General features: G+C 41.9%; 2 protein-coding genes and 1 pseudogene across 3 annotated transcripts; all 3 read right to left on the bottom strand.

Moving 5' to 3' along the window:
• Window positions 1-189: 189 nt before the first annotated feature.
• LOC102076028 (general transcription factor II-I repeat domain-containing protein 2B) lies at window positions 190-1,742 on the bottom strand. The gene is made up of 2 exons (XM_005461499.4): window positions 739-1,742; window positions 190-635 (listed from the first exon to the last, which is right to left on the bottom strand). Exons 1-2 carry the CDS (start codon window positions 1,176-1,178, stop codon window positions 560-562), a joined length of 516 nt encoding a protein of 171 aa, XP_005461556.3. The 5' UTR covers window positions 1,179-1,742; the 3' UTR covers window positions 190-559.
• A 204-nt stretch (window positions 1,743-1,946) lies between these two features.
• LOC106096663 (general transcription factor II-I repeat domain-containing protein 2-like) lies at window positions 1,947-3,261 on the bottom strand (annotated as a pseudogene).
• Window positions 3,262-8,665: 5,404 nt separating this feature from the next.
• LOC112842514 (uncharacterized) lies at window positions 8,666-21,195 on the bottom strand. Of its 2 annotated transcripts, XM_025899225.1 has the most exons (7): window positions 20,936-21,195; window positions 20,473-20,569; window positions 20,072-20,381; window positions 19,528-19,559; window positions 19,351-19,412; window positions 18,981-19,064; window positions 8,666-10,074 (listed from the first exon to the last, which is right to left on the bottom strand). In XM_025899225.1, exons 2-7 carry the CDS (start codon window positions 20,512-20,514, stop codon window positions 9,873-9,875), a joined length of 732 nt encoding a protein of 243 aa, XP_025755010.1. In that variant the 5' UTR covers window positions 20,515-20,569; window positions 20,936-21,195; the 3' UTR covers window positions 8,666-9,872. The 2 variants fall into 2 exon arrangements, with proteins under 2 accessions (XP_025755010.1, XP_025755011.1); XM_025899226.1 differs by lacking the exon at window positions 20,936-21,195 and having other exon boundaries at window positions 20,473-20,580.
• Between the last annotated feature and the right edge of the window lie 3,364 nt (window positions 21,196-24,559).

The raw sequence follows: 24,559 nt of genomic DNA, 5'->3' as shown, positions 1-24,559 counted from the left end.
ATTTTCACTGAGGGCCACATGAGTATAATGGTTGCCCTCAAAGGGCCAGATGTAACTGTAAAATAATATAAATGTAATTCAGTGTAACAATATATAATGTAAAATAAATGTAACTACATAACATATTGACAAATGTATTTATTACTCATTCAAGTTACAAATATTACTATGCATTTAAAAAGTGTTTGCTTGTTGTTCTGTTACTATGACATACATCTAATCTAATTTGTCAAGTTAAGAAACCCACATTACTCCACTGCTCAACAAACAAACTATTTAAGCAAATAAAGAAAAATATTTGAACAAGTTATGATAATAACTTATCAAAATGGTTTGGTCTCAATTGAGAGGATCAGAATAACATACAATCATCAATAGTGAGCTACAAAGAACATGGGACAGATGTAGAATTTTACAAAAACAAAAGGCTGTCCACAGCCTTCAGGAGTAAACATTTGTCTGCATAAACCTGTAAATAACAAAAACATTGTTGCACATAAAGTAGTATAATATAACTCAAAATAACAAATAAACATTGTCTCAGCTCACAACTATGAGTTCAAAATGACATCCTGCCTGTCCTTGAACACATCAAGTGGATCCGCTCTCCACCAACCTCATCCATTGATCTTGTTCTGAAAACAACAAACACAAAACAACATGCAAGTGCTATCATTAAATTGCACTTGGTTGAAATACATTTTATTATATTTTAAATAGGTTTTTAAAATTACTTACCTATGTGTTTTATGGCCTGATGTCTGACACCGTTTTCCTTTGGTCAGCGTGTCAATGTCTGGTTTTAGTTCTAGTACTGTTGCAATCCGCGAAACAGCTTGGAGGTTGTCATCAGTGATGTGTGATCTGTGCTTGATTTTGTTCAGATTCATTGTTGAAAACATCTGTTCGCACAAATAGGTGCTCCCCAACATGGACAGAACACGGGCAGCATGAAGTCGAAGCTGTGGCATTACACCAGGGGGCAGTAGACAGTAAAAGTCCTCGATTGCAGCATCTTGGAACTTTGCTTTCAGGCCGCTGTCGCTTTGAAGCTCGATTAACTCCAGCTGAAGGTGATGGGGGGCTTTGCTGACATCAGTGGTGAAAGGACTGGTAAAGATGGCGAAGCCCGAGTATAGTGTTCTGAAGTCTGAGAAGCGCCAATCAAACGCATTCATTAACCGGCTCAGTTTTGTAGCTAAACGAGCACATGAAAAAACACCTGGAAATGATGCTGAGATCCTCTGACAAACAGAAAATGTGACAAGATTGCCCTGTTCCACTTGGCACTTCCATAGGTCCAGTTTACGCTGGAAACGTGATCATATTGGGCATCTGTATGATGCTTGTTTGCGTCCCTGCAGCTTCTGATTCAGTTGGGCGAGATGCTCAGTTATGTCACATAAGATGGCAAAATCACACAGCCAATTTGGATCTGACAGTTCAGACTTGGGTTTTCCTTTATTCTGCATGAAAAAAGCAATGTCCTCCCTAAGCTCAAAAAATTGTTTGAGGACTTTGCTCCTACTTAGCCACCTCACTTCTGTATGGTATGGCAGGTCTTCGTGTTCCAAGCCCATCTCCTGCAGGAACAGCTGGAACTGGTGGGGATTCAGGCCACGAACCCAAATGAAATTTACAGTTTTCATGACCACGTTCATTATATCGGGACGATCGTGGCTCAAGAGTTGGGAGTTCGCCTTGTAATCGGAAGGTTGTCGGTTCGAGCCCTGGGTTGGACAGTCTCGGTCGTTGTGTCAAGACACTTCACCCGTTGCCTACTGGTGGTGGTCAGAGGGCCCGGTGGCGCCAGTGTCCGGCAGCCTCGCCTCTGTCAGTGCGCCCCAGGGTGGCTGTGGCTGCAATGTAGCTTGCCATCACCAGTGTGTGAATGGGTGGATGACTGGATATGTAAAGCGCTTTGGGGTCCTTGGGGACTAGTAAAGCGCTATATAAATACAGGCCATTTACCATTTACATGATTCATCTCCAGCACCTTTCTGCACAAAGCTTCTTGATGGATAATGCAGTGATACGTTATCAGTGGTGTATGACAGTTACTTTTCTGCATTTTCTCCTTTATTAGTCCAACCAGTCCTGCTTTTCCCCCACACATATCAGGTGCGCCATCTGTAGTTAATGACACCAACTTTTCCCAGGGCAATCCAGTTTTACTTATGGATTTCTCCACCGCATTATAAATGTCCCGTCCCGTGGTAGTCCCATGCATGGCAGCGACATCCAAGAGCTCCTCGGTGACAGAGAGGTCCGGCTTAACGCCTCTAATAAAAATGGATAGCTGCACCGTATCCGTGTTGTCTGTGCTTTCATCAACAGCTAATGAGAAGGCTGTGTAACTGCGAGACTCTTCAGTTACCTGTGTTGAAAGGTCCGCGATGGTGTTTCTTGACAAACTGACATTTTGAAAAGTCTGTATCTGGTCGGGGTACACCTGCTCACACACCTTCAGCATGCACTGCTTCAACACCGCTCCCTCCGAAAAACACTTTGAAGCGCGGGCGATTTCTTCAGCCACAATAAAGCTAGCTCTCACTGCCACATAATTTTTGGCTTTGGCTTTTGTGAACACATTCTGCTGCCATCGCAGTTTGTCTTTTAATTCTTTGACTATTTATCGTTTTTCTTGAAGGCTAACTTTGGCATACTTGGCTCCGTGTTTGGTGTCAAAATGCCGACGTATATTGTACTCTTTGTAGTGATGGGAATTCCGGCTCTTTTTAGAGAACCAGCTATTTCGGCTCGGCTCACTAAAAAGAGCCAGCTCTTTCAGCTCCCAACTGGCTCTTCAGGTTGTTTTGTTGCTTTAATTAATTTATTATCAAAAACAATATAAAATTATGCACAAAAGGAATAACTAATGTAAAAAAACCGTGGTTTTATTTATATACGTTTATATATAAATATATACGGGGGCCCCTAGAGACAAAGCACGTACAAACTCCAAAACACGTACAAACTCCAAAGCACGAACAAAGCATGTACAAATTCCAAAACACATTGCTAGCATTAACTGAACTTCCAAAACAGAGCTACCTAGATCACTTAAATTACACAGTTGAAAGCATATGTGTATTGTTTGTGTATTTATACACAAGCACTCATATATATATATATTCAAATAATTAAGAAAAAAATTTCATTTACCTGTCCACTAGGTAACAAAAGCTCAATACTGCCCCTAGCATCCTGGAACACTTCCGTTGTGTTTTGGGGGATTCACGTGCTTTGGAATTTGTACATGCTTCGGAATTTGTACGTGTGTTGGAATTTGCATGCGTTTGGGAGTTTGTACGTGCGTCGGAGTTTGTATGTGTTTTGCAGTTTGTACGTGCTTTGCAGTTTGTACGTGTTTTGGAGTTTGTACGTGCTTTGTCTCTAGGGGCCACCGTAAATATACTTTTATTTATTCACTCCACATAAAATGTAATAAAAAAAACCCTATAAAATACAAAAACCAACTATTTACATTTCAACTTTAACTTTAAATTTTCAGCTTTCTCCTTTTACACAAATTTAAAGTGAAACAACACAAAACACTGCAAACCACAATATAATAAAATATAAATTAAAATATGCAAAATGAAAAGAGGATGCACATTCTCTGTCATATAGGCCTGGGATGATTTTTTGGGAGAGTATTTTCCAAGATTATGTTAAGTAAATAACTGGTATTAAATGTAGGTCTTTTGCATTTATTGGCGTTTGTCATAATCCTAACATCACAAATTTACCTGTAGTAGAGCCTTCTTGATTTCTTCATCTGGTATATCATCAATTGGAGCCTCAAATGTCTTGTCTTTTCCAACAAGGTACATAAAGAAGTTTGGAGATAGACAACGTGGCCCTGGACCACCATGGACAATGGAAACTGCAATCATTCTTCCAATGTAGAAATATTCATTTTCATCTCCAGCTGAAGATAAAGATATTACATTATAATAAACTAATTTTGACCATGGCAAAAATGTGAAAAAAATAAATACCTTTACTATCAAATGTGAAATATTTGGCATGGTGTTTTCCTTCGAATATTCTTCTCGTCTTTATGGCTTCCATCAAAAGGGTGAGAAATTCTCGAGTAGGCCCACCTGTGTCTATTGCCTCTTCCACCAGCCCAACGTCATCAGAGAATTTCACCATCATGCCAGAGTTGGGACTATATGAAGACCTTCTGAAGCCTTGGTAGGCACCATCCCAGACACTGGCTCAGTTAATGTTGAATCTGCTACAGGAGGTTTTGTTATTCTTCAGACACAGATTTGAGATGACATCTGCAGGCGTCAATCCACCAGGTTCATCACTGTAGACTGAGTCAGTGACAGTGTTGCCAACTCAGTAAGGAAAATCGCTATTGGCTGTCCTAAAAGTCGCTAGAAGTCGCTAAATGACGTCATCACCTAATTTGCATAATTGGTCATGCTTGTAAACTACGCTGTAGGAGAGAGAAGTAGCACCATGGACCAGACATAAAGTGAGTAAAAAACATCCTAAATGCATTTAGGCATTTATATTTACAACTACAAGTTACATTTCTTTTAGCAATTAGTTTTAATATCATAATTCCAACCCTCCTCCTTTATCCGGGCTTGGGACCGGCAAAAGTGACCCAAAATAGGCACTCTGGCGGAGTTACTTTTTTTGGGGGGGGGCTTTTTTTTTTTTTTTTTCCTTTTTAAGTAGTTTTAAACCACACAAGAATAAGGGTAACAGAAGAACATTTTTAACCATAATGTTGTTAACAAACTACATTAGCAATCTAAATGGACCAAAAACAGACAGTAGAAATAAACAGTGGCAATGCGAAAAAATGCTGGGGACTAGTCTGGTCCTAATTCAGGCTGATTGGGGTTTTTTTTGTTTTTTGTTCAGACATCCAGGCTGTGCTGGCTCACAGAAAGAGTGGGTCATCCTCATTTTTGTCAAGATTCTCTACTGCAGGTTCAGCAACTGTAGCATTTGACTTAAATGAGTACGCAGCTGATGTGCCAAAAAGCTGCAAAACATTGTCAGGCAGCTGGTGGTCATAGCAAGCCTCACCAGACAGCTTCAGTCCATATTGGATGTACAGGATGGAGTTAAGGCTCTGCAAGGACATCCGATTTCTAAGTTTGCTTTTTACCACACTCATCTGGCTGAATACTCTCTCAACTTCAGCATTTGAGTGTGGCAAGGACAACACAGACACAGCAGCCATTGCAAGTTCTTGAAATGGGTTGATATCAGCTGTATCCCTGTACTTCCAAATCTCACTCCAGAAGTCCATTGTGTTTTTTGTCTCATTCCATTTACTAAGATGGATGGTACGCCATTGATGGACAATCTTATCTATCGCTTCAGGGGAGAAGCCAAGGAGTTTTGCAATTTTTTCTATTTCTCCACGGCTCTTGTTGTGCTTTAGAGTTTCCTCCACATTGAAAACTGACATGTACTGCAATGCTTCAATATTGTCCAGCAGTCTCACCCTCAACTCATTAGTAAGGGATATGGTAAAGGCTACACACCGCTTTCTGACATTTTTTTCATCCTCAGGCGCAAGGTGCAACTCAGCTGCTTTTGACTCAAAAAGGTAACCAAGGTATGGTTTGGAACTGATGTATCCCTCTATTGGCTCTTTGAGTACATCAACATTCGCCAGTGGATTCAGCACCCTGCTGCTCACAGACTTGATCAGGCTAACCAAGCTGTAAAGTAGTTTAAGAGGATCTACCTGTTCTCCTTCAAAAGCCTTGATGGCGGTCTGTACCTCTCCCAGCACTGACTTCAGAAAAGTCATGTACAAGATATTTTGAGGGTCATTGTACATGGAGTATAAAACTTCAGCCATGCAGCAGTGTTCACTGAACTTGGTGACTGCAAAATGCAGCCTAAGCTCATCCCACTGGTCCAAAATGCATGAAACCACAGGTTCAATGGAGAGCCAACGTGTGGCACACACCTTGGTTATCTGTAAAGGTTTCTCCCCACAGTTGATAGTCTCATAAATGGCCTTGTAGGCCTCCCTGTGCTTTGGAGACACTGAAAACCAGTTATAAGTCTCTCGTACCAAGTACTCCACACTACGGGGTATGGTGTCATTGGAAGCATGACTTACAGCAAGCTGCAGAGAGTGGCATACACAGCGAATAAGAACAAGATCTTTGAGGCCATACTCCTCCTTCAGCACTTTATGGACCCCATTGTTAATCCCTGTCATCACAGATGCATTGTCGGTTGATATCCCCAAGAGATTGTCTTTTTTAAGACACTTCTCAAGGAAACCCACAACAACACGAGCTATAGATCTGGCATCTCCTCCCTCCAACTCAACAAGCCCTAGAAAAGTGGACACAATTGTCTGCTTGGTGTCACTAAAGTACCTTATGACAACCCCCAGATACTTAGAAACACTTATATCTGTGGACTCATCGAGGAGGAGGCTGAAACGCTGATCACCCACATCTGCAACCAACTTTTTCAGAAAGTATGGTGCCAGAACACCATTAATCATTTCTGTGCACTTTGTCCTGTGCATTTTGAAATGGGTGGCAGCAGTGGAGTCTGAGAAAGCAGCTCTACATGCCTCTCCAATATAATCACATGGCAGCATGGAACAGTGTTCAGCGATAGCTAATGCCATGGTGGCTTCGGCCTTTTTTGAAGAGTCTGTTTTTTTTAGTAAGAAACTGCAGTTTCATTTGGGTGGAACTGTTATAATGCTTTGCCTTTTGAGTATGTTTTTGTGTTAGCATGTGTTTTTTCACATCACTCAGTTTGGCGTAGAAATCCGCCTTGCAATACAGGCAGTATGCACGTGTATCATCTCCAATAAACTGCTTCAACCAGCCCTTAAATTCAGGGTTTGATTCCCACTCTTTCCTGTATTTTTGAGTGTACAGTTTAGACTGAGACATGATGAGCTAGCTAGCTAGATGTTTAGCTTATGTCACAGAGAGGCACACACACGATGGAGGAAATGAGCAAGTGACTATGTTGGAATGATGTTTTAGTGCACTGATTTATTTTAGACAAAGAAAAATGAACATTTACCGCTGCTCCCGCTTCGCTCATGCGCGATTCATTTGCAGTTTGTACGCGTAAGGGTGAACAACATCTGCTCTGACAGCTGCTGGGGGCGACTGCTGCGTGACGACTATCCACCGCCTGTGAGCGCTTTGACTTGGGCGATGTGCCCACGGAACCACCGGCTGCTTGTTGACAGTAAGAGCGATACGTGGTTTCTAGGGGTGCAACGATACTCGTATCGATATTGAACCGTTCGATACAGTGCTTTCGGTTCAGTATGCATATGTATCGAACAATACAACATTTTTTATTTATTTTATCAACTTTTCTTCTGACGATGCTGTCTGTGTTGAGCGCTCAGTGGATCTGCGTTCGACTACTCCGCCTAGGCTGCACTGTCGAGTGCAGATCCACTGAGCACAGCGCAAGCTAGCAAGACAGAAGCTAAGCTCGTTGCAACATGGCAAGTGCCTCAACGCTACCCGAAATTGAACCTCCCCCACCCTCATTCAGATCTGGCGTTTGGAACTATCTTGGTTTTCATGTGAAGCATGACCCTGAAGGTAAGCGCGTCATGGACAAAAGTAAAACAGTATGTCGGATGTGCCACGCAATGCTCAATTTGTGGGAACTAGTGCGTTAGCGCAGTTAGCTTGTTAACGTGTTGACGCCGTCCAGCCCCAAGCACGGGGCGATCCGCGGTAACTTGTTAACGGAGATTTGCCGCGTTATGGCGTTAATGTCATTTTAACGAGATTAACGCTGACAGCACTAGTGGGAACACAACGAATATGACTGCACATTTACACCGACATCATCCTAGTGCAAAGACAAGTGGAAGCAGACAAAAACAACAAGCACGCATGCTACAAACTTTACCCGAGTCATTTAGACAGCCGTTAGCACATGATTCTCCTTATGGGGACCTGATATGTTTAATATGCTGCTGAGAATATACTCCAGAAGAAGCATATAGTATAGCTTTTATTTTGGAAAGAGCCATTTCTCTGTAATAAACTCTCTTTTCCAAAGATGAGTGATTTCTCGATCAAATAGATTTATTTTTTTTATTTTGTTGTGTTAAGAGATGTATTCTAAAACACTTCTTCAGTTAAGAATCAGAGAGGAGAAACACAGTTTTACTTGTATACAAGGGCAGCACAGAGCACCCGCAGTAAGAGTGAGGGCTCTGTGTCCTGCACTCTGAGACTGCCCTGATCTTTATTTATACATCAGTGGGTGTTTGTTCCTTACATTGGAATGTGGATGTTTAGGTGTGTGTGTGTGTGTGTGTCCTCCTGCTGATCAAAGGGTCATAAAATGTAAAAGCAGGAGGAACATCCTTGGTCATAAAGAGGGTAGTCTCCCTCACACCCAATGTATGGTTTACCATAGGTAACACAGTGAAACCATACAAAGGGCAGGAAGTTCTACCATAAAACAATAAGACAAGGTACAACCTCCCCCATGTTCCCAGGATGTGGTTTTGAATACCAGAGCACCCTGGGATAAACACAAAGCCTACTAAAGATCATACATCCTATCACTACACAATCGATTATACACCTCTAAGCATATATGGAAACTTATATCATTAAAAGATTATACTGACTACTAAGTACAATTTTCCATTTACATTCCCTCCTGTTGTCAGTGTAACTTTTAAGTGAGATATCAGTATGTAACATCTTGTTATACATTTTCTGTTACATCGTCATTAATCACACAAAGTCTTCACATTCCAACAGGTCGGGGTCATTATCATCACCTTTCACGGCTATGTATGCAGCAACAGTGGAAAATATTATGCGGTTAATCATGAGTTTTAGACATGGTAGTATACATGTTACAAAGACACAAAATAAAAGTAAAAATACTCCAATGAGTAGTCTTTTTAGCACCTGTAGCCAGGAGCCAGTGTAAAGCCAAGAAAACCAGTTACTTGTATCACTTACATAGTCCTGATTATGAGCCTGCTGGATCTCTCTCAAGGCATTCAAAGCATCAGTCATATTTGATGAGTGTACATTGTCTGGTATGTATGTGTAACAGATGTTGTTGAAGAGGACGCGAAGTCCCCTTTCTCTGCTAGTAATCATGTCCAGGGCTCCTTGATGTTGCATCACTGCAATCCATAATGCATCAATTTCCTGATTCTGCTGTTTGTTGATCTTGCACAAAGCGTTCAAGAAGAGTCCAAAACGGTAGTCCAGAGTTTCAATCCTCAGCATGTTTTTTCCAGTTCCCACCCAGGGGAACAATGAATGGAGTACTTTCTGTCCAGTAGTCCATAATTTGAATTCCTCAGGTCCGTCGCTTCCCCATATCGGGTCATGTGGTTGAAGTTTAGGGAACGTTGATCTTCTTTTCCGGCGCGCTGTAGAAGTGGTGTTTACTGCGATCATCCTGAAAGTGTGGTCCAAGAACACATATAGTGTGGGGTGTGTCGACGTGCTGGGCATATGAGAACAGACATAACAGTCTGTATTTGCTGATTCTGCCTTGATCCTGTCGTGGATGTAGCGGTACCAGGCATTGTTCATCCACGGATGGATGTGATCTTGTGTCATGTCTCTTAGGTGGGAGTTGTCGTGCGTCCATCTTTTCTATCTGCCTCGTAGTTCAGCTGTTGTTGGCATCAGCTGGGGTCCTGTAAGAGTGAGCGTCATGGTCAAGGTAATCAGGAGGGTGCACCTTCCCATGGTTGCACACAGGTCCATCACACCCTGTCACTTGGCTACCCTAGAGTTGATCAGCAGCTGGAGGTTGAAGTGCGAGCAATTCCCTACAGGCGCCCGATCAGCACTTCCCCCTCACCACTGAAGCAATCAAGTGTGGGTGAGATTTCCCTAATATGCTTCCTCGGGGGTGTCGGAGTTTCCTGGGACCTCAACCTTTTTGCAGTGGCTCTGATGTATCCAGGAGGGTCTCTCTGCTATTTTGCAGGCAGTCGGAGTGGTCAGAAGCACTTGGTATGGACCCTCCCACCGTGGCGAGCTCCAATTTTTCCTTTGAAGTACTCGGACAAGAACCCAATCACCTGGCTTCAACCTGCAAGAAATAGGTGAAAGAGAATCTTGCGGCAGTTTATTGTTCAAAACAACTTCTCTGTTTGTCAACAATTGAGTCATCCAATCTGCCAGAGTGGTTTCACGGATTGATTTATCTAGTGGCTCACTAGTAACTGGCAATGGAAAAGGTCGCCCATGTATTATTTCAAATGGGGACAGTTTGTTATTTCCTTGTGTTATTCTCATCCACATTTTGACTAGGCCTACACATTCTGGCCATGGTCTGCCAGTTTCTTCCATTGTTTTCCTGAGCCTTTGTTTTATAGTGCCATTTGTTCTCTCCACTAATCCTGCACTCTGTGGATGGTAGGCACAATGGTGTTTTAAACTGAAACCTAGTGCTTCAGATACTTTGCTGATCACGTCATTTACAAAATGGGTTCCATTATCTGATCTTATCAGAGTAGGAATACCATATGTCGGAATGAAATGGTTGCATAGACACTTTGCAACTGAGATTGCGTCTGCTTTTTTCACTGGGTAGATTTCTGGCCATTTTGAGAAAACATCTATAATTACTAGAGCATATTTTGAGCCCTGACATTCATTCAATTCAATGAAATCCATGTGAATTATATGAAATGGGTGAGGTGGTGTAGGAAAATGTCCTCTTTTTGGCCTTAAATTACCTTGGGTATTGTGTTTTTGGCAAGTCATACATGTTCTCACATATTCTTTTGCTGAAGTTTCAAAATTTACAGTATAAAATTGTTGATTTATTATAAAGATCATCCCTCCGGTTGAGACATGGCTTAAACCATGGCTCACTAGAGCGGCTGTTTTGTGTAATGAATTGGGAAGAATAGGTTTCCCTGCTATTTTCATTAAGTCATCAGCGTCTAGTACTGCTCCGTGTTTTAGCCATTGCTTCTGTTCTTTTAATGGTGCTGCTTTTTGTTCATCCTGCAGTACAGACAGTGGGATGGTCTGATTTTCAAGAGTTATTAGTAAAACTGTGGTTGCTATAGCTGCTGCTTTTGCAGCTTTATCAGCAAAATTGTTGCCCTTTGTAATTTCAGAGTCATCCTTTTGATGTGCTGCACATTTGCAAATTGCTAAATGTCGCGGCAGTTGTACTGTTCGTAACAGTTGCTTCAGCAAATCTGCATGTTGAACTGGGTTTCCAGAGGAGGTCACCATTCCTCTGTTATCCCATATTTTTGCAAAGTGGTGAACTGCTGCAAATACATACTGGCTGTCTGTGTGGATATTAATATCCTGTCCTTCATGTATTTCACATGCTCTAATTACTGCAGTCAGTTCTGCACTCTGAGCTGAATATGTGTGAGACAAGGCTTTTGCTTCCACTATAGTATCTGTTGTGGTTACTGCATATCCTACACAGTTACGCCCTTGTGCATTTTTTAAGGCTGAACCGTCAACAAAGACGTTAGTGAAACCTTCCTGTGGTGTACTATAGATGTCAGTACGTGGTTTAGTTTCCTCTTCTAATTTTTCCACGCAGCAATGTGTTTTTCCCTCCATGGGTGTTGGCAACAATGTGCTAGGATTTAAAGGTCCACACCTCACTATGTTGATGTGGGACTGTGAAAGCAGTATACCGACATAGGAGAGTTGTCTAGCATGTGTTAAGAAAGGCAAATGTGCTTGTAGCAGTATAGAAGTTACTGCATGTGGTACTCTAACAATCAGAGTGTGTCCTAAAACTATGTCAGCAGATTTTTGCACTGCCTCTGCAGCTGCTGCACATGCTTGTACACAAGTGGGCATTCCTGAGGCCACTGAATCAAGTTTGCTTGAATAGAAAGCTAGTGGCCTTTGTTTTTCTCCAAATGATTGTGTCAATACTGCTTTCATGTATCCCTGTGTTCCATCTACATTTAAGTAGAATGGTTTGCCAGTCCGCGAGATCTTCAACGCACACCTCCGGCAGAGCTTCAACAGCATTCCGAGGGAGACTGGGGACATTGAGTCCGAATGGACCATGTTCAGCGTCTCCATCGCCGAAGCTGCTGCATTGAGCTGCGGCCGCAAGGTGGTTGGTGCCTGCCGTGGTGGTAATCCCCGAACCAAATGGTGGACACCAGAGGTGAAGGGAGCCACCAGGCTGAAGAAGGAGTCCTATCGGGCTTGGTTAGCCTGTGGGACTCCGGAGGCAGCCGACAGGTATCGACAGGCCAAGCGGAATGCGGCTCGGGCAGTGCCTGAAGCAAAAACTCGGGTGTGGGAGGAGTTCGGAGAGGCCATGGAAAAAGACTTTCGGACTGCCTCGAAGAGATTCTGGCAAACCGTCAGGCGTCTCAGGAGGGGAAAGCGGTGCTCTACCTGCACTGTGTATAGTGCTGGTGGAGCGCTGCTGACGTCGACTGAGAAAATTGTCAGGCGGTGGAAGGAATACTTCGAGGACCTCCTTAATCCCACTGACACGTCTTCCGAGGAGGAAGCAGAGTCTGGGGATGAGGGGAATGACCCGCCAATTTCCGGGGGCGAGGTCACTGAGGCAGTTAAACAACTCCTTGGTGGCAGAGCCCCTGGTGTTGATGAGGTCCGCCCCGAGTTCCTGAAGGCTCTGGACGTTGTAGGGCTGTCCTGGTTGACACGCCTCTACAATGTTGCGTGGAGATCAGGGGCAGTACCCCTGGATTGGCAGACCGGGGTGGTGGTCCCCATCTTTAAGAGGGGAGACCGGAGGGTGTGTTCCAACTACAGGGGGATCACACTCCTCAGCCTCCCTGGGAAAGTCTATGCCAGGGTGCTGGAAAGGAGAGTTCGTCTGCTAGTCGAACCTCGGATACAGGAGGAACAATGCGGTTTTCGTCCTGGTCGCGGAACACTGGACCAGCTCTTTATCCTCTCAAGGATACTTGAGGGTGCATGGGAGTTTGCCCAACCAGTCTACATGTGTTTTGTGGACTTGGAGAAGGCATTCGACCGTGTCTCTCGGGGTGTCCTGTGGGAGGTGTTGCGGGAGTATGGGGTGTCTGGCCCATTGATACGGGCCATTCGATCCCTATACAACCGTTGCAAGAGTTTGGTTCGCATTGCTGGCAATAAGTCGGACTCGTTCCCGGTGGGTGATGGGCTCCGCCAGGGCTGCCCTTTGTCACCGGTTCTGTTCATAATTTTTATGGACAGGATTTCTAGGTGCAGCCAAGTGGCGGAGGGCTTTCGCTTTGGTGGCCTCAGAATCTCATCTCTGCTTTTTGCGGATGATGTGGTTCTGTTGGCTTCATCAGGTGAAGGCCTCCAGCTTGCACTGGAACGGTTCGCAGCCGAGTGTGAAGCAACGGGAATGAGGATCAGCACCTCCAAATCTGAGGCCATGGTTCTCAGCCGGAAAAGGGTGGAGTGCCCACTCCGGGTCGGGGATGAGTTCCTGCCCCAAGTGGAGGAGTTCAAGTATCTCGGGGTCTTGTTCGCGAGTGATGGGAGAAGGGAGCCGGAGATCGACAGACGGATTGGAGCTGCGGCTGCAGTGATGCGGACGCTGCACCGGTCCGTCGTGGTGAAGAGGGAGCTGAGTGTAAAAGCGAAGCTCTCAATTTACCAGTCGATCTACGTTCCTACCCTCACCTATGGCCACGAGCTGTGGGTAGTGACCGAAAGAACGAGATCGCGGATACAAGCGGCAGAAATGAGCTTCCTCCGAAGGGTGGCTGGCCTCTCCCTTAGAGATAGGGTGAGAAGTTCGGCCATCCGGGAGGGGCTCAGAGTAGAGCCGCTGCTCCTCTACATCGAAAGGAGCCAGTTGAGGTGGTTCGGGCATCTGACAAGGATGCCTCCTGGGCGCCTCCTGGGTGAGGTGTTCCGGGCATGTCCCACCGGGAGGAGGCCCCGGGGCAGACCCAGGACACGCTGGAGAGATTATATCTCTCGGCTGGCCTGGGAACGCCTTGGTGTTCCCCCGGATAAGCTGGAGGAGGTGGCTGGGGAGAGGGAGGTCTGGGCTTCTCTGCTTAGGCTGCTGCCCCCGCGACCCGGCCTCGGATAAAGCGGATGAAGATGGATGGATGGATGGATGGTTTGTCATAATCCGGTAACGCAAGCACAACATTAGTTTGGAGCATGATTTTTAGTTTGGTAAATGCTCTTTCTGCTTCTGGTGTCCACTGTATTTTATCTTTTAAAGCAAGATCTTTTCCATAGATTAGGTTTTGCAGTGGTTGCACCTGTGCCGCATATTCGGGAATCCACGCCCTGCAAAAATTACATAACCCGAGAAAACTCATCATCTGTTGCTTAGTTTGTGGCTGTGGTGCATTTTGAATAGCTTCTTTTCTTGTGTTTAATAGTTTTCTTCCTGTGCCTGAGAGGGTGTGCCCTAAGTATGTTACTTCAGGTCTCCATAATTGGAGTTTACTCAGAGACACTTTATGGCCTTGCTCAGCCAAGTGACGTAACACAGCCATAGTATTTTGTTTACACCCTTCCTCTGTGTGGCCAGTCACTAAAATGTCATCTACGTAAAGTAAAAACTGTCCTCCTGCTGGCAGGAGGCAGGACATCATTGATTTCTTTAAAGCTTCAGCATAGAGAGTGGGGCTGTTTTGAAATCCCTGAGGTAACCTAGTATAGGTGTATCTTTGTCCCTCAAATGTGAAGCCAGATATTGTGAGTTAGGATGCAAAGGCACTGAGAAAAAGGCGTTTGATAAATCTATCACTGAGAACCATTGTTCTTTTGGAGTAACTTGATTCAGTATAGTGTGAGGATTTGCTACTACTGGAGGTATCATTTCAGTAATTTCATTTATTGCTCGCAGATCATGTACCAAACGATACTTTCCAGTATTAGCTTTCTTTACTGGAAAGATTGGAGTATTGCAGGTAGCAGACTTGATTTTTATTAAAATTCCTGCTTTCTCCATATCCTTTATCACTGGCCTAATTCCTTCTGTTGCTTCCTTAGATAAGGGGTATTGTGGTCTAATGGGCCTGTGGGATGAAACAGTCTGTACTGTTACTGAGTCTGCGTTTTTTATTAATCCCACATCAGTTGGTCCATTCGACCACAATGTAGAAGGTAAACTTTTAAGTGCTGGCTCTTCTTCTAGCGAGAAAATTTCTCATTCTTGTGTGCTGTCGTGCAGATGAGTGTTGGGTGTAGTTCTTATCACCCAGCCAAGTGTATATCTCATGCACCCTGTTCTTTTACCCTGTGCCCAACCCTCTTCCTCTGTAGGTGTATATTTATCATTTTCTACCTTTTGCAGGATATCACCTAATTGATACCATTGTGTACCTGCTGTTTTTGCAACTGATACATGGGGTTTTGTGATCCTGTTTAGTTTTTTTACTGGGTCTGGTTGGATCACTGAACATACTGCATTTCCGCTCTTTGTAACATATAAGTGTTGCAGAGTCAAATATGGGCTTTTTAGGCTGTGTACCTGTTTATCATACAGAGGGTCTGGGCCTGGGGTTTGTTTATAGCACAGGGTGTTGTGATACTCAGTTGGCTTCATTTTTTCGGCACTTAAGGGAAGATGTTTTTCAGCTGCTTCTTTGAGCTGTGTAAGAGGTGGCAAATCTAATGACCAGTAGTAGTTTGGCTCTCCTTTTCCTTCCCTCTGATAGGGGTCTTCCTCTGCTAACATTATTTCTGCTGTCATGCCTGCATCTGTGGGGACAACTCCTATCCCTAGTTTTGTCATCACGTCTCTTCCTAATAAGTTTACTGGGCAGGTTGGGTCTACTATACATGGCATGTAACAGGAGCGTTGGCTAGGTTTATGCAAAAATGTCACTGGCACTGTTAGTGACTGAGTTTTTACGTGCCCTGACGCTGTTTTCACCATTATTACTTCTGTAGAAAAGGTTGTGCGTGGGGGCTCTACCTTAAGTACTGTTTTACAAGCTCCTGTGTCACACAACATTTGTAGCTTTTTGCCATTTACATAGACCGTAAGTGTTGGCTTTCCGTCCAGTAAACTTACTAGCTGATGAACGTTGTATACTTCAGCTTCATCCTGTTCTGAATTGTTTTGTTTGTTTGTTAATTCTTTTACTTCTCTTTCATCTATCTGGCTCTCCCTGTCATCTGTCTGGGTGGTTGCAGCCACAGTGGTTGCAGTTAGTCATTCTGTGTCAAGTGTGTTCTGTGTTTTACAGTCACGTGCAAAGTGCCCCCTTTTTCCACACTCCCAGCATGCAGTGTTAAAACCACTATTTGGTGTGTATCTAGACCTGCCTCTGCCTCTTGCTCCTCCTCTATACATTCCTCTCCCTCTCCTTTGACCTCTGAAACCTCCCCTGTAACCTCCATTCCCACTAAAAGCTGTAAAAGCAGTGTCAGTGTCTAAGGCAAAAACTGAGGCCTTCTCTTTGTTTTTCACTACTGTCTGAGCATGATTAGCATATTGAAGCGCCTCATCTACTGTGCCTGTATCTTGTGTTACCCAGTATTTTTCTACATGAGACCTAATGCTTGGCAGTAATCCTTTAATAAAAGCACGTTTAAATTGTTGCTGATATGGTGATTGTGGGTCATCAGCATAATTTAGACCTGAGTTCTGTCTGAAAACTGGTCTCAGCCTGTCGATATATTCATTTGGGTTTTCTGTGTCACTCTGTTTAACTTGCCCTATTTACCATAGTTGGCTCTTGGCGCTAGTTGTTGACGGGCCCTATCAAACACAGGTATTAATGCTGCTTGGAGGTCAGCATGACCTGGGGGAAACGCCCTACCATTTGGTAGGGAGCCGGTACAGTCTCCCCTAATCCTTCCCCAGGAGAGCCCAAGGCAGTCCTGGAATAACTGCATTACCTCGTGACCGTTTAGATGCCACTGAGTAATTACTTCACGCACGGCAGCTTGCCATGGTTCATATCCTTCCTGTATTAGTGGAATGCCCTTTATTACATTTTGTCTGTCTTTATGTGTCCACGGGCGGTAAACAAAGATTGTGGGTCTGTCATCCCTGCCTCCTCCCTGATCATCACCTAGGAGTGTGCCATATCTGGGGTTTGCTACTTCAACTAATGGACATGCTAGTGTAGATGGCGGCGGTGGTGGGTCTGGACGTGAACCACAACCATTGCACTCTTCTTCAGAGCCATAATCAGATCTTCCTGGATGAAAATCTGTTTCATGTTCGGCTAACATTGTTTGTGCACCCTCATATGCATTGTCGAATTTAATTGTCATTGATCTTGTCACTACGGGAGATCGTTTGAGACTAGATTTTTTCGGTTTAATGCTGGTTATTTTTTCTGCGGCTGATGTGGAAGGTTTAACGGAGGGATTTAAAAGAGAGTTATGTGGGTCTGTCAGTGGAGATCTTTGTTCAGTACGTGTCTGCTTTGTAGTTTCATCATCAGGGGTTATTAAAGCTGCTGCTAATTGTTTTTTCTTTTCCTCTTTCCTTTTTTTATTTTCAGTTCTCTTTTCAGTTTCATTTTCCCATGCTTGGAAAAGTGTGTACTCTTCCTTACGTTTTAATTTTTTCTTTGGGTCTTTTATTAATATAATTTCTTGTTTCAGGGCAGCTCTCAGCTGGGTAACAGCTGAGGGATTGCATTTCCCTTCCCACGTGGGACTTTTTATTTTCTTAGGGTTTCTCCATCTACAAGCACTAATTTGTCCGGCGCCTGGACATTTCTTTTCTAGCCACTGCTCGTCAGCAGTGAGTTTGGTGGGTTGATTCCCCATTTTCACAGGACTGCAAAGCCTTCTCTGGCACACTGACTTGGGAGTGGTGGCTGACACGCCCTTCTACTCCTGCGCTATTCACGGAGCGGTGTCAGTTTTATGAGATGGAACTCAACCTTGCTCCTTTGTCACCAGTACGTGGGCTTTTGCAGGATACACAAAGATGGAAGTAGTTCAGCAACTTATTGTGCTGTAAAATCAACTTACTTCCAGACACATACACACATAGACATTTGCGCGCTAATTTATCACGAAGTATTTTACGGCTACCTCTAAAACCAGTCTAAACACAGTTCCTTTTGGCGAACGTAAACCTATTTTAATTTCTTTATCTCAACTCGTTTTAATTTGTCACAAAGTAATTTCGGCTACCTCTAAAACCAGTCTAAACACAATTCCTTTTGGCGAACGTAAACCTATTTTAATTTCTTTATACCTTTGCGGCCGTTTTATATACCAAAATAGTGTTTCTCACCCTCAGACGTCTCACTGGTGGTTCGGATCATATATGGAAACTTATATCATTAAAAGATTATACTGACTACTAAGTACAATTTTCCATTGACATGTTGTTTCAGCAACATTAAATTTAAAAACTGTACTTTTGAGTTAAAATATATATTTATAATTTTAATAAATGATAAATTAAAAAGGCATGAACATTTTTTGGTATCGAAAAAATATCGAACCGTGTCACCAAAGTATCGAACCGAACCGAACCGTGAATTTTGTGTATCGTTGCACCCCTAGTGGTTTCATGTCAAAAAGTCGTCATAAGTCTCCAATAACACCAGCAAAAGTCGCCAGATTTGTCGCTAGTCACTTTTTAGAAAAAAAGTCACTAAGGGGGTCTGAAAACTCGCTAAATATAGCAACAAAATCGCTAAGTTGGCAACACTGGTCAGTGAAAAGCAAGAAAATATTTACACTGTTTTCCACTTTATGTATTTTGTTTTTTTATATATTTTGTAAGTCATTTTTTTCTTGCTTTATCAATTGGGCTTTTTCTGTTAATTCATTTTCAAAAGCAAAATAGTAATCTTAAGAACAATCATCAGTAAGCAGATAATTTTCAGAATCTTTTTTTTATGAATGCACTTATCAGCAGAATAACTTCACAAGAACAGTTAACATAAGTTTGTTGCTGTAAAAGGGTAGGATCAAAAATAGCAGCAGTAACCAGCACTATTTTTAGTAAACAAATATTTGATAAATATTTCAACTGCGAGTCACACAACTATGGGTTTATTGTACTTATTCAAGATATGAAATTACCAGTTTTCCTTTTGCAGTTTCTCTCCCTCAGAATCTGAAGAACTGCTGTCAATAACGACAGGTGCATAGATATTGGTATACATACTGTGAAAGAAGAGTACAAACACAACATTAAAATACATTTTGTATAATAGGAATTCTGGCTCTAAATTTGGCTCGGTTGGCTCTGAAGTACTTGACGTGACTTAAATTGCTCGAGTTATGGATTAGATAGAGAGCCTCACTAATTTAAAAAAAAAAATGGTTTCACGGATCATGTTATTTTTGTACTATTTTCAAGATATATAATTTTATATCTTTTAAATTTCAGAATCAGAATACTTTATTGATCCCTAGGGGAAATTATATAATTTTATAACTTAAGACTAACTTGTAACTTGAAGTATGTTCTGCTGATGTGGATGCCATTTGAGATCCTGTACCACTCTGAACCTTCAGCATAAACACAAACAGAACACAATACAATAACAACTGCAGATGTAATGGCATGCAAATAAAACTTAGAAAGTTAATATGCAGCATTGTTATATAAAAGAATAATATATACTTGCACATCAGATGGTTGGGATTGAAGGTGACCTATAAAATGCAGTTCAAATGATTAAGAAGAAAATGTTAAAAAAAAACATAACATGCTTTAATGGCCATCAAATGCTAACATTAAAGTGTTAAGAACATTAGACATTTAGCACATTGATCTGGCCCAAGGTAGCCAACTTACCGATGTATACGCTCTGGTATACTGCTTTCTGGATTTGACCAAAGCTGTCAGATACAATCATCAAACCCAAAACTCATTGATTCTGGCTGCTCCGATTCTTATCACTATATATGCCTATACAATAATATTAGTCTTATATTCAGACATTGAATGCATTATGCCAGAACTGAGAGCACTAACATCTCAAACTAATAAATCCCTGAGATTTACCCTATCAATAACTTCATCATCCTCCTCATCTTCTGAAACACTGTCATTTCTGGGCACTTCTGAAATGCTTTGGTTAAAATCTTCTAGACAGTAATCACAAAAATCTTTAACAATATGAAAATTAAAAAAAATAAACTAATGGCAATTCTATTTAACTCACATTCTGACAAAAAATCTTCAAGGGTGCAGAAAAATAGTTTAATTCTTTGGTAAGACTTTCCAATGGCCTCTTTGGAGAGTTCAATTGTAAAGGGTGTGCCAGTTCCTGGAATATTTTTTATTTGAGAGCCATCAGGGTAGAGCAGGATGTATTCTCCATCTTCCATATCTTGGTTGAAATCTTTCAGTTTTTTAATGGCAGCACCCAAGAGCTTCTCAGATGACCAGCTCGGTTCAATATTTAATGGTAGTGTTTTCCCTCTTATGGGTCTCATGCCAGTCTTTGTTTTGTTCATGATCCCAACAGAAATCTAGATTACATTTCAGAAAAAAATGGTGGTCACAAATTAGAAAAGTGTTGTCAGACAACAGATTAACATTTACAAATCTTTTTATTAATACCTTCACTATTTTCTTTGATTTCTTTTTGGATTTTGAGAACATCCTCCTTTCTGCCTCTTTACCTTCATGGTACTGAACTACTGAACAACTGATTTGGCTGAGCAAGCAAAAAAGGGGGAAAGGCAGAGAGACAGTAAGAGGCTCTTTATTTGTCTATCGGTGTTTATAATTCAAAAGCAAACATGAAAAAGTCATTAATAAAAAAAAAACATATGAACATAATGCACATAAAACACTACCTCTTTCCTACAGTCAGATCCAGCACAAACATGTTTTTGCTTCCAGAAATGTAGATTTATCAGTCACATGACACCAGATCTATAATTTCCCAATTAAAAACTAAGTCTTTCATTTATGACACTATCTGAAAAGTACAAACATCTGAACAAATCTTGCCCTCTTCATTTTATTTTCTTATAGAACTAGTTGGAGTTAAAATAGCAGGAAGTTCAGAAAGTATTACCACTTGAGTCTTCAGGTTCTGCTGCCGTGGCAGCATCTTTAGCTGGTACAAAACTTGTGTCTTTTCCACAGGAACAGCAAAATTTTGTCAAGTTCTCAAACTTAAATCCACAGAATAGACAATACATTTTAACCTGAAAAACATAAGTTGTCTGATTTTAGCAATTTATTTTTACATAATACAAAACAGCAGTCAAATAAAACTTTGTGTGTGTTTCAACAGATGAAGGATTTTTAGGGTAATACTTAACATCTAATAGCAAAAATACAGTGTTGGGAAGGTTACTTTTAAAATGTATTCCACTACAGATTACAGAGTGTATGCCCCAAAATGTATTTTGTAACATATTCCGTTACATAACTTAACCCTTGTATGGTGTTTGGATTTGTGAGACCCGTTTTCAGTTGTTTTCAAAAGAACAATTAAACAATTAATTATTTTTTCAACATGAAATTCATTGGCTTTAGCTTATTTTCTGTGAAGAACAAAAATCCAAACAAATTTTCAGTGACTGCATACTGTACCTGCCCCCACGCATTTACATTACATACAAGGTGTTCGGGTCCACTGGACCCAGGTCTAATAAAAGTGTAGGTCCTGTGTTCCCGCACTCTGTCTTCCTCCTTTCTGGTGCTGGTGATAGTGTTTTCTTCCCCTCCCGCACGAAGTTGCAACATTATTGAAAATTCAACTACCAACACCGTCTGTTACATTCCCACACAATTTACCCTCTCTCTTGCAGGAACCAAGCTTTATTTTCTCATACCCTATCCAACCTGCACATTAGGGGCATAATACTATAAATATGACTTTGCCAATGTAGTTCCTTATCACAACTGATCAAGATGGCCAAAAGGTTATCTGCTGCGAGGGGCTTGCAATTGATTTTGGAAGAGAGAGGAGCTTCTGATGATGATATGGAGGAAGAGTTTTCAGAATATGAGGATCACATTTCTGAAAATTCAGAGTCTGACAGTGACTTTGAAGAAGAGGATGAGGTTGAGCACCATTTAGTAACAAAACAAAGACGAGTATCCCATCAGCAGCCAGTTCCAGGACCAGCCCATCAGCAGCCAGCTCCGGGACCAGAACAAGCCCACCAGACAGCAAGTGAAGAAATATGGATGTCAAAAAATGGTGAAATTGAATGGTCTTCTTGGCCAATAAATGAAGCCACCCTGCAGAGCTGCTAATGTGATAAGGATGCAACCAGGGCCAACATGGCTGGCAGTTACTCATGTGCAGGCCATCAGGTCTTCATTTGAGCTTTTCATCCCACATTCCATCCAGAAAATTATTCTGGATTGCAGTAATCTAGAAGGAAGGCATTTTTTTGGAGAGAGGTGGAAGGAGATGGACCAAATTGATCTACAGGCCTACTTTGGGGTTCTTATCCTTGCTGCAGTTTTCAGGTCCAAAGGGGAATCCACAGAATCCCTGTGGGATGCAGAAACCGGCAGAGAACTTTTCCGTGCATCAATGTCTCTGGAAAACTTCTACAAAATTTCCAGGATTATCCATTTTGATAACCGAGACGACAGACCAGCTACTGTATGTGTTCAACTTATTCACTACAGTGTTATGTAAACTGTCCTGAATGAGTTATATGTCTAAAGAAGTTCAAATGAATAAAAATCACTAGCTGTGAAACATATTGCTTCATGTGTAAATGTGTTGTCTTTCCACTCACTCCACTTGATTATAACTGATTTTATTTTTTTATAACATTTTATAAAAAAAAAACGAGAAGCACATTAATTCATAAATGTGATCTAACAAAGGTAAAGGGAAAAAATTAACCATGTTTGCTGTTCGGATTGTAATTGGGATGAAGTAAACATCTCTTGAGTAATTTAACATAAAATTGTTTGATAGTGTTAATTTGGAAAGCCAAAACTCTAGCGGTCCACCAGACCCATGAACACTGGCTGAGTAACAAAAATACGAACACCACACAAGGGTTAATGAGAGTAACGTATTTTGAATACTTTCGATTACTTAATATATTGTCATGCTTTTTAAAACTACATGAATGTACTATTGCTGTGTGATTTATTACTATTACTCAAGGTTATTCGCCATACCAATACCAACTAGATTTTGAAATCTTAATATAAAATAAGTAACAGTAGGGTGGACATTAGGTAAGGCTGCACTTTTTGCAGTGATCTCCAATAGAAAACTATTCCGCGCGTATATAAAACAGGTCCGCAGCTCCGAACCATAGTAAAGAGATTTCTGGCTAATACGTTGTGTTCCGTGTCTGGCTAAAACCTGGAACTAGCTTTACTGTCTGGGTCAACTTTGCTAGCGAGTGACAGAGAGAGGCGTTGAAAGGCTGCTCAAATGGAACTTATTGTTTCGGAGAAAAACACGAACACAGTGTACAGTCGAGTCTAAACAGTTTACTTACAACTGGGCTCGTCAGACACTCTTTTTGACTGCAGTGGTTATTATTATATTTACATGCTTCCATCTCCCGTTTCTGGTCAGTGACAACTGTACTTTCTTCCTCCCTCGTGCTCACACACACATAAAGGGAGGGGCAGTCCCACACATTCTCCCTGCAGCACGGACTACACCACCCATGAGGCTACATTCTTTAGGACTATGCCTGTAACACTGCTCATATTGCCTTAATATTACATCATTTTTTTAGTAATAATTTTAAAAAATAATTTCTTCGCGTCATTATTCGGGCGGCAAGTAGAGGTGACATGGGCTGCGAGATTGAGAACCAGGCATTAGAGCCTCTTAATGCGTGTTTTGTTTGGGTTTCCACCTGCGTGGAATTACCAAAAATAGAGAGGGCATAGCCTAGCATATGATACAGGAAAAGACCACCGTGTAATCCATTTATTTCAACAAAGTAACTGTATACCACCTTTTTAAACGGTAACTGTAACAGAATACAGTTACTTATATTTTGTATTTTAAATACATAACGCCGGTAGATGTATTCCGTTACTCCTCAACACTGCAAACATATCTGTAGTATTCTATGAATCATGAAATTAAAAAACATGTACCTAGCATTTTTCAGTTCCTGCAACTGGTCCGTCGGGTTATTGTCTCCCCAGAAAGAATCCTAGAATCCTATATCAGACAATAATGGGACAACATTCCTCTCCTAATAGCCTAGCATCTGGTCTCCTCAGTTTGGTTATTTAGTCCTCCAATGCAAATGAACATGTATAGCGTTTGTACCTGCACTCAAATGCAACTCATACGAGCATTTCTGAAAACAGCGTCCTGACCAGTCATGGAGAGACCTTGATACTGTTTTGTAATAAAAGTAAACTAACAAACTAAACCTCAGATCTTGTTAACATTTTGTTGAAACCTGTGGACAAAGAGAACCACAAAGGTTGGTATGCAAGCATTGGGTGACCTTAAGACTCCAAATGCAACTGTGAAACAACACAGATTACTAATACTACGCTCTAAACAACGTCCCCAGTACTATGGATGCAGAGTGAAAGGTCTAATCAAGTACACATTTCTGGCATTGAGTAGTGATTGCTCCACAGAGAAACAATGACTGTTTTGAATATATTTTTATTAATACTAAAATAATGCTATCTTTCTGAAATGTGTTTATAAAAGAAAACCCAGAGTATTCCC

This window comes from Oreochromis niloticus, linkage group LG15 (genome assembly GCF_001858045.2).
Source record: "Oreochromis niloticus isolate F11D_XX linkage group LG15, O_niloticus_UMD_NMBU, whole genome shotgun sequence".
NCBI lineage: Eukaryota > Metazoa > Chordata > Actinopteri > Cichliformes > Cichlidae > Oreochromis > Oreochromis niloticus.
Note: the sequence above shows the minus strand (reverse complement) of the source record. Positions and strands in the feature narration are given on the sequence as shown.